At 36.0% G+C, this 17,491-nt stretch overlaps 1 protein-coding gene across 2 annotated transcripts in view; it reads left to right on the forward strand.

The window, feature by feature from the left end:
• Positions 1-17,491, forward strand: part of smo (smoothened, frizzled class receptor) — a 153,399-nt gene that overhangs the window by 88,991 nt on the left and 46,917 nt on the right. For both annotated transcript variants that reach the window (XM_090411074.1, XM_090411075.1), the window contains one exon: positions 9,145-9,237. In XM_090411074.1, coding sequence (XP_090267200.1) covers positions 9,145-9,237 — 93 coding nt within the window. The remainder of the gene's footprint in view (positions 1-9,144; positions 9,238-17,491) is intronic.

Genomic DNA, 17,491 nt, shown 5'->3' on the forward strand with positions numbered 1-17,491 from the left:
AGCTATTTTGCCATCTGTGGTTTTGATTTGCATTTCCTCGCCTCCAGGTAGAGTTAGAAAAATTCCTGATCCTCCTTGGTTGAGTGCTTCATCAGATGATCCATTAATATAGGCAGTGACATGGTTTAGATTATTTAAGTGATGTATAGTGTCAAGTCCTTTTCTTTTATTTTCATACTGTGAATCCTTTTTTGAACAGGATTCTAGAAGATTTAAGTTAATCATTGTGTTTTTTGGTAGTATAGTGGAAAAGAATGGCTGTTTGCTTATTTCAATGGACAGGTGCTCCAAGTCGATCCGTTTTCTAATTTCATGATCATATTGTAAATTAGATGATCTTTTTAGTTTTGATTTTCCTGTCCAGGCATCGAAAGTCCCAAGTGAGAGGTGATCCTGTTGTTGGCTCCTAATTCTGTTAGTGAATTTAACTGTGGTGAGTTTTCTTCTGTCTTCTAGTATGTGAAGCCCACACTCTTGTTGAGTTTTTAAATTATTTGTGGATGAGACTGGACCTATAATTTTTATAATTATAATAATTTTTACTACTCTTGATTGTACTCTGTCAAGTTTTTCTTTTGAGCTATTAGAAGCTGGAGCCCAGATTCACGAGGCATATTCCTTAGAGGGAGTGCCGTATATAGAGTTTTGAGTGTCTTTGGTTTTGCACCCCATTTTGTTCCACAAAGCCTTTTTAAGAGCTTTATTAGATATATTTGTAATATGAGTTGTAAATCTCAGTATCTCAGATTATTATCTAAATTTGATTTGGGGGTTGTAATTGTGTCTATTTTTTCTATCAGTAGAGAAGATACTCAGTTTTGTTTTTATGGGTTTATCTGTAATTTAAGTTCCTTTGCCCATCTTTCTAAGCCTTTTATCGAATTTTTTAGGACTTTTTCAGATTCTTGAGGATTGCTGCTTGTGTGCCAGATTGCTATATCATCTGCATAACATGCTATTTTTGTGTCATTTATTATGTGAGGATGAATATTGTTCATATAGATGAGAAATAGGAGTGGGCTTAAAACTGAACCTTGTGGGACTCCAGCCCAAGTTCAATGCATGTTGGAATTAGTTCCATTAACTTTTACTTTCATTTTTCTTCCTTTCATGAAATCTGAAATCCAAATTAATGTGTTCCCCCTTATTCCAGTATCGTATACAATTTTTATTAATTTTTGTCTCCAAGCACGATCAAAGGCAGCTGTAAGATCCAAGAAGATTGCTGTTGTCTTCTTTGGTGGTTTTTCTTGAAAGCCATCTATGATTGATTGGCAAAGATAAAATAATTGATTTTCTGTACTGTGTTGAGACCTGTATGCAGTTTGGTAAAAGTTGATCTTGTTATTTTCTAAGAGCCAATTCATAAGTCTAGTATGTATTATTCTTTCATTTAGTTTACAGAGAGTACTAGTCAAAGCTATTGGTCTGTAGTATTTACAGTCACTAGAGTGTTTGTTAGATTTTAGTAAGGGTATGATGATTGATGTTTTCCAGATTTTTGGCAGTATACCTGTATTCTAGGAAATGTTAAATATCTTCAGAAGTTTTTGGCTATTTCTCTCATGTTTTTAATCATATGTCCAAATATAAGATCAATTCCAGGTGATTTGTCATGGTCGATTTGATTAATTGCTGTTTCTAATTCTGTCATTTGAGGTCCTGAGTATGTCTGAGTAAGGTCTGTCTTTGATTTGAAGCTTCAGATTTTGATTTAGTTTTGTTTCTTGTAAACATGCAACGTGGATGTTATTTTTATATAAAATGTTCTTATTTGTTATTTTTAACAAAAACAACAAATTTCCTTGAAACATGTGAAACACTGCAAAATCATCTGAACCTTAACTGCTCAGACTGTGTTTTAGTCTCTAAGTTTTGGGAAGTGATTACTTTAATTGTTCATAATGTTTTTTTTTTTTTAAATAATTATTTTTTATCTACACAACTTTTACAATTGTTCCTTTGAATAATATAATTATATACTTCAGCTGCAACTGAGACATAAGCTACTATGCTTTGACTCATGTTTTGATGCAGTCATCGGTTCGGTCTCCCTGATGATGTTCACCTAATGTTGGATAAAATATACTCATTTCACAATGCTCACTATTGCTTGAAGAAAATAACTAATAAGAATAATAACCATTGATATTTTATAGTAAAGTCCAAAACATCATGGTCTTCTGCTGACAAGAAATAATTATAAAGCAGAAAATTTGAGACCATTTGAGAGAGATTACACTGAGGACAGTAAACAAAGTAACTGACCATGCAAGGTCAGTTACTTTGTTTTTAAATATTTTAAAATAAATATTTAGATAAATTTCAAAAATATTTTAAATAAATACTGTATTTAAATATTTAAACAATATTTAAATTTCTGCTGCTAAACTTACAAGGTTTAGCAGCAGAAAATTAATGAGATTTTTTTTATTGTGACAATTGGCATTACTATTGCATTGACGATGATATAGTAGTATGTTAGAGTGATTCTCACTCTTTCCATCAGTACCAGTTTCTCATTGATAGGGTTAAACATTTGTTGAGATGTGTTTTTAGTAAGTGTATGTCTGGTGTGTTCATCACAAAAATGGAGAAGCAAAATCTTGAGCAATGCTGTGTGATTAAATTTTGTGTTGAACTGAATGCCAGTGCTACCAAAATGTTCCGTAAAATTAAGCAGGCATATGGTAATGATTATTTATCTCATGCTGAAGTGTTTAAATGGCACAAGATGTTTTTGAAGGGGAGAGAAACACAAGCAAGACCAAAACGAAAACCACAATTGTCATCTTTTTTGATAGCCATGGCATGGTCCACTGAGAATTTGTACCTCCTGGAGCAACTGTCAGCCAAATTTACTACCAAGAAATCCTTGAATGGTTGCAGAAATGTGTCTTACAGGTGCATCCAGAGATTGCAAATGATTAGATCTTGCATCATGACACTACACCTCATTCTGCACTGTCAGCACGTGAGTGTTTAATGTTGGAACAGTCACTGTACTCGCCTGACTTGTCTCTGTTGACATTTTTCTTTTATCCAAGCTCAAGAACAAGATGTAAGGTACCCATTCTGAGACTAGAAAACATCCAAAGAGCCATGACAGGGCCATAAATGAGCTAATAAAAGAGGACTTCCAATCCTGTTATGCTGCGTTGAAAGAACATTGGGACTGGTGCATTTCTTATTGGGGAAGTTACTTTGAAAGTGCCATGGTGTATCAGGTGATTAATTGAATACACGATTTTATATGAATTTTGTCTCATTACTTTTCTGCTAAGACCTTGCACATTGAATACAGAAAACAAAGAAATTAGTGTGTATATGTTAGCCTCTTAATTGGTTGCTTTTATATGCAGGAGAGGAGAACAAGATAAGTGTTCAAACCAGTTTTAACTTATGGATCTGAGAGCTGGGTCAGAAGTAAAACACTTGACCAAAGACTAGAGACCGCAGATGTGAGAGTCCTCAGAAAGATTAGAGGCGTGAACAGATGGCATCAATGGCAATATCATATTAAAAATGAGGATATTAGGAAAGAACTTGACATTGTCAGCATCCAGGAATGTGTTAGCAGAGCTAATCTCAGGTGGTATGGTCACTTAAATAAAATGGGAGAGGAAAGATTAGCAAAACAAGTGTTCTCTGCAATGTTGGCAGGAAAACGACCCAGAGGAAGACCAAGATATAGGTGGATTGATATGGTACAAAGTGCCTTAGACGATAGAAATATAAGATCTGATAATGTTGGAGTCTTGACAAGTAACAGACTGATTTGGAGGAAAATTGTAGATAGGAAGTTAGTAATGATGTAATTTTTTCATGTAGTACTGTCATATCCTGTACACCCCTTGAGGGTACATGGCAAGAATTTGATGATGATGATGATGACTTATTTGTGCCTAAAGACCCACAAATAAGCACAAATGTCCCATATAGGCACAAATAAAGAAGTAGAGAAATTTTCTTGTCATTTTGTACCCCAGTATAGATGGCTAATGGTTTTGTAAGGTTCTCCTCCCCCCTCCCCACTGTATTTGAACTTTTTCTCTTTCTTTGACTTTGCATGATAGTTGTTTAAAAGTAGTTGAAACTGAAAGGAATGTGGCATTAAAACAAGAAATGTGGCATTCACAACTCTTTTACTAATCTTGACTTTAGCAGTATCCTCACTCCATCTACCATTGCCTTGAATTCCATCTGGGCATACCTAACATCTAGATTATTCACTAGCTGACCTGTAATCCTCCTAAAACATTACAATACTTCAAAACTTCATCCTAACACAGCATGTTTATGGATTGAACCATTAGATATAGCTAAGATAAGCTAAACTAAGATAAATTGGATGTGATGGTCATCCCAAGAAGAGAAGGCTGATCTTAAAATGAAATTGGAACATTATCAAAAGTGAGTGGGAGTGAAGTAAGATCGTTTTTGCAGGTAATAAGGCAGGCCTGAGTTTTTATGGCATTGAAATTTGTCTTTACTCCATTTGAGGATGTTGAGATCTGTATTTAACTTATTGGTTATGGACGATCTTGAGGTTTTATCATTTGCCTACTACAGGACTTCTCAAATGAGGAAGAGGAATGAAGGGTGTCATCAGCAAAACTGTGAATACCCTCACCCACTCTTCCTCTTTCACATCAATGACCTTGATGTAAAGGAGGGAATGTGGATGGAGGTACAGAACTCTGAGATTCTCCAGCATTAATAGAGAAGTCTGATGAGAGGAAGCTATCTACCATGACATGTAATGAAAATCTATGATGATGCTGGTAATCAAATCATCACAGAGTGCAGGAGGGTGACCATAACATGGTAGCATGTTCGGCTTGATACCAGACATGGTCAAATGCCTTTGAAATATTGTTAATGACAACATGAACTTCTCCAAATCTTTCCATGGCCTGTGTCCAAAGTTGATATTAGCAAGGTCAGCTGTAGGATGAGACTGGCCTAATCCATGTTGGTGATCAGTAATTAATTGATGAGTCTCCAGGTAGTGAAGATGCTGCTTGTTGATAACCTTCTCTATCTCTTTTGAAAGTACTGAGGTGAGAGCAATGGGATAATAGATGACTGATGTTAGTCTTCCTTTTTAGGTGCAGGCTGGATGAAGCCAGCCCTGCTTCCATGTTGTTGCATAGTTGCTAGTTGAATGTGACAGCATTATAGGCGATACAGGATGGATGTTTATTCTGGGGCACAACTGGAGGATTACCATCTGGACCAGAAGCCTTATTAGTATTGAGATTAATCAAGGTTTTGCCGATGTCCTTCTGGTGACAGTTCAGAAGAGGCATGCATTGGGCAGTTTGTTGCAGTGCAGGAAATGATTTGCCTTGGTTGTGTAAGCAAGAGTTTGAGGGAAAAAACTGATGGCAAGATGTCTCCCTTGTTTTGGGGTGAGGTTACCCTAGTACCATCAGGATGCAGAAGAGGTGGGAATAAGAAAGGGCAGAAGTTATGCCCAACAGCCTTTGCAAGGGACCAGAAGGCCAGTTGAGCAGGGAGCAAGTTTATTGCATTTCATTCTGCTTTGGAATCATTGATAACTTTTTTTACATTTGTTTTGAATTGTTGTGTAAGCTGAATGTTCAGCTGGAGTCATTGAGCATATGGTGCATTTTTATCATGGACTATATAGGCGTTTTTTGAGAACCAAGGCCTAGATATGAGTCGTGGGTTCGAAATGGAGTGGAGAATGAAGGCTCTTGGTGCATTGAGGATTATTTTAGTTATTAGTTTGGTGTAGATTTATAGATCAGGAGAGCAAAAACATTTGGCACAATTGTAGTGCCATAGGATAGCATGGCTAAGATTAGCTGGGAGGAGAACAAACTGTAGAGAAGAAGACTCGAATATATTGTGGTAAGAGTTGCCAAGAGCACACATCCGTGGTGTATTTGGAAAGAGCTCATTAAGAAAAGGTACCAGACATTGAAAAAATGATGAGGTTTGTCTGCTATTTTGGTTGGTAGGTTAACTGTGATTCAGCTTCCCTTCTGGTAATGTTGGAGTAGGGGAATGTTTGTGTTATAGTGGATGTTAGTCCCTAGGAAGCAATCTCACAATGTGGGTAATTAATTTGTATGAATCCATTTTTAGTGAAGTCAAAAAGGGCAATAAGATTGTCAGAGCTAGGGGTGCAGTAAAGACGGCAGTGAGGTAAGGAAATCTTGAGCCATAGTAGATCAAAAAGCAAGGATTCTCTGTTGGATAGCCTTTGGCATGGGATATCAAAATTTACAAAAGCACATATCTCGCTTTTTTTGTGGAATGCATCATGTGGCTGGGACAGTTAAGGTGAGCTGTGATTATGGAGGACCAGTTTGGTTCTGTTAGTAAAAAGGGATTAGGTTTTAATGTCTGCAAAGGGTATTTTATTGACTGTATTGATGCCTTGAATGTTGGTGAAATGGATGTGAAAGTGTCCCTTGTCCAGAGTAGGCTTTCAAATTTGAAGGATTTGAATCTGCAGTTTTGGCAGTAAATTGACTATGGCTTTTATTATTATTTGAATTATGAAGGGAGGCTTTTTTTCCTTTTTTTTTTTTTTTTAGAGTATCTAATAATTAATTTCACTGAATATTCGATTGTACATGGATTGCTTGTTACAAATCAATTTTTTGCTATAAGCTATGTGCATTCATGCATGCATAGCTAGCTACCCAGTGTCTCAATCAGGACTCAATTTCCCACTCATTCAAAGACGACACACTAAGGAAGTGAGTTTTTTGTTATCATAGTAATATAATATCAGTAGTGTATGATTTTGGCAGAAGCTTAAAGCCACAGGAAGTTTAAAGTTATTGTGGCTAAATGAATTAGTCTTGAGACTAAAACTCTGGAAAGATTGCCTACATCGTGTACAGTTAAGTAAAATATTTTCTCGCACCAAGACTATAGGGCTGCTGTATGCCTGTCGTGCAGACATGACAGACATACAGGCAGTAGTGAAAATTAGTTGTGATTTTGCTGATGGAAAGATGTGGAATTCATGAAAGATTGGCTACCTAAAGAAACATATCAATCACAAAAATCCATCTGGAGTGGAGTGCACGAGTTATGAAGAGCTCAACAAGGCAGTGGAATAAATCACTTAATAATAGAATAGTAATGTGAAGTCTACCTTAGATTTTAGTGAGTGGCAGCAAAGTCAAGTCAAACAAGTAAAAATATTAACTGACAATGTATTGCTTGCTATTTCCCTGAATTTCTGAATGGCCTCTGTTAAAAATATTCAATTGATCACATGGGAAAATATGTTACACTTCCAAAAGTAGGTCCATCAAAAATTATGCATTTGAATTTGTTGATACTTTGTGATGAATGATATTAATTGTGGATAAAAATAATGGCATTCAAATGAGTAAAACGTTGATTTTATATATTAAGTTTTGTTCTTCTGAAACCAAGAGTTAGAAAACAATGTTTGCCAGAATGACTGCTATGTGCATTCGATAGTAAGTCGCAAAAGATTTCTGGTAATCTTCACCTTCGATGGTACTGCAGTCATGGGAAAGCAGGCAAGCATTACTGAAGAAAGCGATTCTACATCTCATACAGCATTGCATAATTCACTGGAAAAATCTAGGCATTGATGATGCATAAAAAAATTCTCTTCTGTGATGAAGAACCTGGAAACAATCTTTGCATAGTATATATGATTTGTGCAGGTTTTTAGTAAAGAAATCCCAATTTGAGGAAATGGCCAGAATTGCAAAATATTATGTAGTCTCATGCCATCATTAAACAGGATTTGGTAGATTCCAATACATTTTGGCATTAAAGGATTAGTTAAAAATTACAAAGCACTAGTCTAGTATTTCTCAAAGAGGGTTGAGGATGGAAATGATTCTAACGCTGAGTACTGCTTGAAAATATTACAGAATCCATAAAACTTTCTTTCTACTGTAATTGTAAATGATGTTTTGGCTGAATTGGGAGAAATGTGCTGTGGTTTTCAACATTGCTACAGTATGCCATTTGAAGGCTTCAAGTTTGCTAAGGCCAAGATATAAGAAGGTGAGAGCATATTATCTGGGGCACAATGCTCACTTTGGCTGTGATGCAAAAACAGCTATTGAAACTGAAGTAAATAATGATGCCATTTTGCAATTTGTTGAGCAAGTATGTAACCATTTTGAAGATAGATTCCCAGATGGTGAACTGAAACAGTTGATAACATTTGAAATATCAACATTACAACAACAAAATTGCATTTGTCGTGATGAAGAAATTCAAAATCTAGTTTGTAGGTACACAATCTGAAATTGTCACCTGTGAGTCTCTCGTAATCAAATTTCTGCTGACGAGAAAGACTTATCAGAAACAAAACTAGATATAATGAAAAAGACAATGGCTACAGAGTACATGAGTGTAACTTCGTTGTGTTAGAAAAGATGAAAATTGGCATGCTGAAAACATCCTCTGAGCCATAACATGAATGATGCAAAGTTCACATTTCTTTTCCAGTTATGAGATGTGTGTGACCTGTCCAGGCATCCATTACAGATAAAAAAACAAGATTCCAGTTTTGTGAACAATATTAAGACAGTCTTGTAATAAATTGGAAATTTTTCTTCTAGAAATGCTAATATATATCAAATCATATCTAGATGATGGATTCAAAGTTGATCTTGACTCTTTTTATTCGATCTGGAAAAGCATCAAGAGTAGACAACAATGGGGAAACAACAGTAGTTCATGTTAAGTTACTTTTTTTTATCATTGTTTGATATGAATATTTTATGTAGTATTATATTTTTAATTGAATATAAATATGTAACTTTTCATTTTTTTAAAATAATTTTGGATGCTTATAAATGTGAAGTATGTTATGCACTTTTTTTTTCTTCAAAAAATCAATTCCATGCCAGCAGCCCAGAGTTGTCCCCCCAGGTCAACCTAATTTTACTGCTCAGATTACATTGTGACTTGCTCATATGGCTAGCTTTCCTGGCTTAGAGGAGCCTTGCTCCTTATAATTGATAGGAATTCAGGTAGATTTTATTCATGGCATTCCTTTAAAATAAGCTGAAATCCAGAAAAATAGTTATTTCATAAATCATGCTGTTGTATATGCCGTATCCACTGCACAAAAGGTTTTCTTTCTATTTTATTTAAAATTAGGTCTAGTTTCTCTAGTGAAGGTGAAGCTAGGAAGTGAAGACATAGCTAGCAATCATGCCAATAGCCGAATACAGAATATGATATGGAGAATTGGTGAGTATATTTTAATTGTAGAACTTCATTACTTTTGGTAATTTTTATTTTCTTAACCACACCACTGTTCATGACTTGCACAGCCATCATTGGATGTGCAGTGTACAATTGAAATGGGCATATTAAGACTTGCATTAGATACCACTGAAGTTCTATGGCTTCATAAGTTTAATGTGGTTAATATATTTCAACAACCATGATTAACCAATATCTAATAGCTGAGGGGTGGGGGAGCAGAACTGGCACAATATTTTGTGGGACCTATGCAAAATATGAATACAGAGCCACAAATTTCTTGCCAAAAAAAAAAAAGTGCCTAGAAATTTTGTGGACCAAAATTGGATTGGTTAAAAACAGCTTGGATTTTCTCAGTATGCATATGCACATCACATTTTGCATAGAAAAACTAAACATAATTTTTGATTTAATGATATTGATAAGAAACTATATTTATTAAATCTTTTACATGTTATAGCTTCCAAAGGATTAGTTAAATAGTTTCCATAGTCTTACTTGTATTTCAGCAAAGTCAGTTATTATGTATCAAAATATAAATTTTTATGTATTTCATTTTCAATCAGTATAGTAAGTAATGACAAACGTTCTTGACAAATGGAAGATTATAAATCCTTCACAAGAATATGTGCATATAAAGCAGTGATTGTCTAAACAAGTGACTGGTGATGCTGACTGACACCACTCAGAGAGCTCTTATTATATCTTCATTGTTGCATTACTCCAATCTTGATGACTGTAACCACCATCGCACAAATCTCCCACTGTAAAAATGCCTGCTTGTGTTGTAAAAAATTACCTAATTTGTCACAATGGAATTCGTGAATTTTTCACCTGTATATTCTATGCCAGATGTGGGAGCCCTGTGTGACTGCATAGATCACTCATGGTGCCAGGGGAACGTTATTTTGTTATTGCAAAAATAATCTATTTTTTTCCAATGTTATATTACAATGGCTATTTCTGAAATCCACTTGTTTTTTTTTAAGCAGGAAAAGATAAGCTGCAGTGCTATGGTAAACTCAGTTGCCACAGCATATTACTAAAAGGTCCTGACCACAACTCCTTTGCACAATTCTGTTCTGAAGGAAATTCAGTATAGTAAACTATTCAATTTAATAAATTTCCCAGTAGTCACCCTCTCAGTTTGCTGTAGTGAAAGATGACTATTTCAGTTTACCTGCCAACCTATACTCCAATTCTGTGGAGTACAAGAACAGGAAACCTTTTTGTTAGATAAGAGTCTCAACAAGACGCCTCTAGGGGAGTCAAGGACTCAAGAGAGGCCATATATCACCCACACAAGCTGGCATACCTTCTCTTAAACTCATTCACACTAGATGCACTCATTACTTCAACAAGTAAACTGTTTCACTTACACACTGCTCTGTGAGAGAAAAAGCTAGCTCATATCCCTTTCTTAACTGAGAATAAACATAACTTTAATTGATATCCACCTTCTACATAATGGAAAATCATCAAACTACATTCACTCATTCAGAAATTTGTAGACCTCTATATCATCCTTCTTCTCCTGTTTACCTGGGTCTATACACACACACACACACACTCTTAATCTGTACACATAATCCCAATATAATCTTTGTAATTCTTCTTTTCATCCTTTCCACAGCTTCTTTATCTTTGCAAACCCAGGAGACAAATCTGCATACAGTAATCCAGGTCTGGTCTTATCAAGGTTTTGTAAAGAGAGAAAACAACTTCCTTATCCTTACCAATGTTTGTTTCAGTATCGCAGTTATCCATAACTTATTTTAATGGTATTACAGCACCACATGAACTAAATTATATAAAAAAAAAGATGTTTATTAACTGGCTTATATTTGGCTGGATTTTAAACTAGCATCTTCAGAGAACAACAACAAAAAAAAAAAAAAAAAATTACCATTTGCAGTTTACACATGATAATAAGTAAGTGAAATGATTCAAATTGTAATGGATGAAAGATATAAAGTCCTAATTTGGCAGCCTCTAATGTTGTTAAAAAGAAATATTACAGCTGTGTAGGAGTTTATTTTAAACTAACAGTCTCCCAAATTTTTGCCAAATGTATGCAACCATACTTGTTCAAGTTAGTAGAATGCTTCATAGCCATGGCTGACTCTATGTGACCTTTGAATTTCAAATTTTTATCCACCATAACTCCAAGATCTCTAGTCCCATCATTTGCTCATAGCATAATCACTACAACATAACATGTCATTGGAAATATCACGAGACTGCATAACTTTACACTTACTCACATTGAATGAATAGCATTATAATTTACCCACATTATCATTATTAATATACAGGTGCGGGGTGCTTAAGGGTCAAAGCTGTATAACTGAGAGGAGACCTCCACATAGCCTTTAAAGGAATGCGGAGAACCGACCAGGGCTTCTGACCTAATGTCCAATCCTCACCTTCTCGTGGTGCACCCTGTTGGGTATCTACTTTGATACTGAACGAACGAGGATGGGCTGGCAATTTGGGGTTTAGCCGACCAAATTGTATTCTTATTGGTTAAACCAAAATAAAAAATGATGGTACAACATGACAAAATTTCATGCCGGCTGGGGCATCACCCGGTTAAACAAGGCCCCCGTTGTTTTTGCCAGGGAACCAGGGCGAACAGCGAAAAGTCAGCTACTGGAACAAATCTGAAAACAAACCCCAACTCAACATCACCAGAATTAAAGATCGGTACTATCAACGTAAGAAGCCTGAATGGCAAAGAAATGGAGCTAGCTGAGGAATTAGATAAGTACCAGATCGACATAATAGGGGTGACTGAAACAAAAAAGACCAAAACTGGTGAGATCTTTCTGAGCAATAAATACAAAATGTTATATTCAGGCAATGACAATCAAGGAAAAGAAGGAGTAGCCATAGTATTCAACACAAAATACGAGGCTAATCTTCTTGAATGGCAGTCAGTCTCAAGTAGAGTAATGTGGGCAAATATGAGAATGGGGAACTGGACAATGAGACTTATTTGTGCCTATGGTCCCACAGAAGGTTCTACTAAGGTAGAAGTGGAGGAATTTTTTGAGGCTTTAGAAAAAGCAACTGACACAATGAAAAAGGAAAAGATGGTCCTTGTTGGGGATCTAAATAGTAGAGTAGGAAATGATTGTGAGACATACAAAAATATTTTGGGAAAATTTGGAGAAAAGAGCAAAGCTAATAATAATGGCAAATATCTGTTGGATTTCTGCTCAGGACATGGACTGGTTATTACTAACACCATGTTCCAACATAAAAATGTGCACAAATTCACATGGAGAGAAGAGGCTAGGAATAAGAAAAGTCTCATTGACTATGTTATTGTTGATAGTGATGTTTTCTCCCTGGTGCAGGACACCAGAGTGTACAGAGGATTTGAAATTGGAAGTGATCACTATTTAATCTTGAGCAGGATAAAATTGAATTTCATATTGAAAAGAATAACATGTAAGAAACTTTTAAAGCGAATAAAAGTTGAGCAGCTCTCAGATGTTAACTGTAGACTAAAATACAGAAATATTATTGCAAAGAAAATGAAAGAGTTTGAGAACAGGAATCAAACCTTGGAGATTCAGTGGCAAACTCTGAAGGAAACATTAATTGATTCTGCCAGAGAGGCATGTGGTGAGGTTGTGTGCAAGGTTAAAAAAATCAGAACTCCCTGGTGGACACAGGAAGTTAAAGAGGCAGTGAAGGAAAAGAAGAAAGCATATCAAAAGTTCCTGGAAAATAAGTCAGCTTTTACTCTTACAGAATACAGAGACAAATGTAAGAAAGCTAAACAGTGTGTAAAACTAGCTAAACAAAAGTCATGGGAGGACTTTGTCAAGAATATAGAAAATAAATATCAAGAAGGTGGCAAAATATTCTGGAGGTTGTTGAAGAAGCTTAGGAATGGAGGAAACAGTGCTGTAAAAGGAATTAGAGATGATAAAGGTGAAATGAAAACAGGAGAAAAAGATATCCTTGAAGTATGGAGTAATTACTTTGAAAAACTGCTAAATGAAACAAGCAGTGATGACAGCACAGTGATAAAAAAACACTGACCAGGCATGCAGTCAGGAATACATATCCATACTTGAAGTAGAAAAAGCCATCAAAGGCTTGAAATGTGGAAAGGCAGCAGGAGTAGATGATATTTGACCAGAAATGCTGAAGTATGGTGGTATAAGAGTCTTACAGTGGCTGCACTGCATAGTTCAGAAAGCCTGGACAGAGGGACGAATTCCCGATGATAGGAGTAGAGCTCTCATAGTACCCATATATAAAAAGGGAAATAAAACTGAATGTGAGAATTACAGAGGTATTTCCCTACTGAGTGTTCCTGTCAAGATCTATGCAAGTATACTTGAGAAACGGTTGAGAAGAATTGTGGAAGAAAAGCTTGGTGAAGAACAAGCTGGATTCATGCCAAATAGAGGCTGTCAGGATCAGATCTTCACTTTACGACAAATAGTCGAGAAAGCATGGGAATATAACAAAGATCTGTATTTAAGTTTTGTCGATTTGGAAAAGGCATATGACAAGGTGCCAAGAGAGAAGCTATTCAATATGCTACAGTTATATGGTGTCAATGGGACATTATATCAAGCAATACTTAGTCTTTATTTGAGTGGTGAGTCAGCAGTTAGAATTGAAGGAAGTACAGGAAGATGGTTTAATGTTAAATCTGGTGTGAGACAAGGATGTACATTATCCCCTCTGTTATTCATTATCTATATGGATCACATTATGAAGGAATGTGGTATTAAACCTGATATCAAAATTGGAGATGTTAATGTCAGCTCTTTGCTTTATGTGGATGATGTTATACTTCTAAATAAATCCGCTACAAGTCTGCAAGATTCTCTGACTAAATTGAATAGCTGTTGTACTAGATATGGTATGAAGGTCAGCAATAAAAAGACAAAGACAATGAAAATAGGCAGAATCATTGAAAATGTCAACTGTGTTGTGAATGGAGAACCTGTGGAACAAGTAAAACATTTCAGCTACTTAAGCACAATTTTTACTGAAGATGGTAAACTAAATATAGAAATAGACAACAGAATCAGCAAAGCTGGTATCGTGGGAAGTCAATTGAATAAATTCATATGGAATAAGAAAGAAATTAGTCGGAACACTAAATTAGCTGTATACAAGACTGTGTTCAAACCAATTTTAACTTATGGATCTGAGAGCTGGGTCAGAAGTAAAACACGTGGCCAAAGACTAAAGACCGCAGATATGAGAGTCCTGAGAAAGATTAGAGGCGTGAACAGATGGCATCAATGGCAGTATCATATTAAAAATGAGGATATTAGGAAAGAACTTGACATTGTCAGCATCCAGGAATGCATTAGTAGAGCTAATCTCAGATGGTATGGTCACTTAAATAGAATCGGAGAGGAAAGATTAGCAAAACAAGTGTTCTCTGCAATGTTGGCAGGAAAACGACCCAGAGGAAGACCAAGATATAGGTGGATTGATACGGTACAAAGTGCCTTAGACGATAGAAATATAAGATCTGATAATGTTGACGTCTTGACAAGTAACAGACTGATTTGGAGGAAAATTGTAGATAGGAAGTTAGTAATGATGTAATTTTTTCATGTAGTACTGTCATATCCTGTACATCCCTTGAGGGTACATGGCAGGAATTTGATGATGATGATGATATACAGGTGCTTCCATGGAATCTGAAGACTCATCAGGAAGACCCAAACTATCCATAAAATCTATCATAACTCTCTTTGAACCCATTAACAGACAAAGCACTCACAACTGACTCTGGCAACCCATTCCACTCATTCACAACTCTCCAAGCAAAAAATCTGGTCTTCATACCTCCCCTACTAACCACACCTTTATTCAACTTCCAGAGAAATGACTCCTTGTTCTGGCCCCTCCAGCCAAGTGCTGAAACATTTCCTCTGAATCAATTCTATAAAACCTTTTAAGCAACTTAAATGTTTGAATTGTATTCCCCTCTTTTTCTCCTATCAACCAATTTCTGCAATCCACATACCCTCAGTCTGTCTTCATATGGAGCATTCCACATACTGCTCACCGTCTTGGTCACTTGCCTCTGAATCTTCTCCATCACTTCCTCATCTCCAAGAAACCCAGGAGACATATTTGAGCACAGTAATCCAGATTAGACAAATCAAGGCCTTATAAAGAGGAATAATGAAATCCTTACTTGTTAATGTGTTCTTCAGTAGCCTAGTAAACTTATGGGATATCTTAACAATATGTCCACTAAACTTTAACTCTCTGTCTACCCCCCCCCCCCTCAAATCTCTAGCTTCATCTATTTCTTGGAGTACAGTGCCATCAATGTGATATGCAGCTTGTAATCGGTTTATCCCAAAATGCATAACTTTACATATCTCCACATTAAACTGATACCCATTATCTTTTGCCCATACTGACAATGAGATTCTGCAATATCTTAACCTCCAATTCATGCACCTCTGTTTCCACATTAGTGTCTGTCACATATGTTAAAGCAGTATCTTCACTAGGTTGATATACCCTTGCAAAGTTGTCACTCACTAACTCAACTATTTTATCTGCTTCTGTCACCACATGACCATCATCGTTCATTAAGGTTAATCTTCCATCGTCATTCATCATCTTATTTGCCTCATAGCGAAAGAACTTTTCCAGTCTACTCAAATCTTCTAGAAGTGTATTGAATATCAGTAGCATTGCTGATTGCTCTGCCTACCTTTGCATCATCAGCAAAACAATCTGTCGGATCTTTCCATTATCATTAATTGTATCCCTCTCTTTTTCTCCTATCAACCAATTTCTGCATTCCACACACCCTCATTCTATCTTCATAAGGAGCATTCCACACACCACCCACCATCTTGGTCACTTGCCTCTGAAAATTGAACAACAATGGTCCAACGACTGCCCCCTGGAGTATACTAATGGTCACCTTAAATCTGGCAGATTCATGCCAGCTTTACACCACTTTCTGATACCTGTCCATCAATCATCCACTTGTCCAACAGTACATATTCCAATCTCATATTCTTCAGGTTATGCAACCTTTCATGAGGCATCAGGTTTTCTTTAGAAAAGTATAACATTAGTATAGTGTATTTGTTCCCTTCTCCAACTCTACATTGTTATAAAATATGAGCAAAGTCCTAAAGCATGACCTTACTAAACTAATGCTGTTCCATTTAGAGTATAGATTGTACAATGTTTATCAACCCATTTCTGTATGCGAGTTTTTACAAACTTCTCTAAAAGCTTAACTACCACTCCAGAGATACTAATAGGTCAATAGTTACACATCAGTTTTTGCACTACCCATGTACCATGGAAATGTTGTAGATTCTTTCCATTCCTGTGGTATCTTTCCGAACTGAGACTCAAGTTATACAAAGATGACACGGGCCTAGCTGGTTCAACTGAATATTCCTTTAGCATACATGCTTAAATTCCATTCCCTTTTGCTAAATTCTTATCCAGGCATGATGGTTTCTGTAAGGACAGAACATGTGCTTCGGTCAAATCATACACTCCTTTCCAAAGGTTATTATATCTGGAACCCTCACTCTACAGTTTTTCCTAGCTCAAAATTTTCTTGCTTCACTTCATAGCTTTTGTTTTGCAGCCTTTACTACTTTCACAATTCAGACATCCATACTACTTCTTTGGATTATTTATCTCTGAAGTTGAGTTCATACATTCTAATTACCTAAATTATGAGATCATCTTCCTAAGAGATTTCAGGGTTCATATCTCAAATTGGCTCCCCTTTCTTAGATTTTTTCAATGCCTTATCTATATCTCCTTTTCAAGAGATTGATCTCATACCAGCCAAGCCTTGTGCCAATTGGGATGATCTCCATGCCACTCTTTTCCATGGTATCGATCCTGATCTGACTGTCCTCCAAACATATAACTGAAATAATTCTTACTGGAATGAGGATGTTCATTTCCAACTTGACTACAACTCCCCAGTCTCTCTCTCCCCAAGCCTGGTAAAATGCATCATTGCATTCCAAATAAAAATTCAGTATATATTTAGTTGCTCAAGTCAAAAACTCTAGCTTTTCACTTATTCTACATTATTACACCATACCCCAAAACAAGTGTCAGAAACTCATTAACATTATGAGATTTCATCCAAAGCAGATTTTAATGGAGAAATACTATAATTTTGTCTCCTGCTCAAATAGCAGTCAGTCCTTTTGGTTTCTTGCTAAGGCTGTTGATCAATAACTTC

The sequence above is a fragment of the Typopeltis vanoorti genome, chromosome 21 (genome assembly GCF_054136105.1).
Source record: "Typopeltis vanoorti isolate ZY-2024b chromosome 21, IOZ_Tvanoo_1.0, whole genome shotgun sequence".
Lineage (NCBI taxonomy): Eukaryota > Metazoa > Arthropoda > Arachnida > Uropygi > Thelyphonidae > Typopeltis > Typopeltis vanoorti.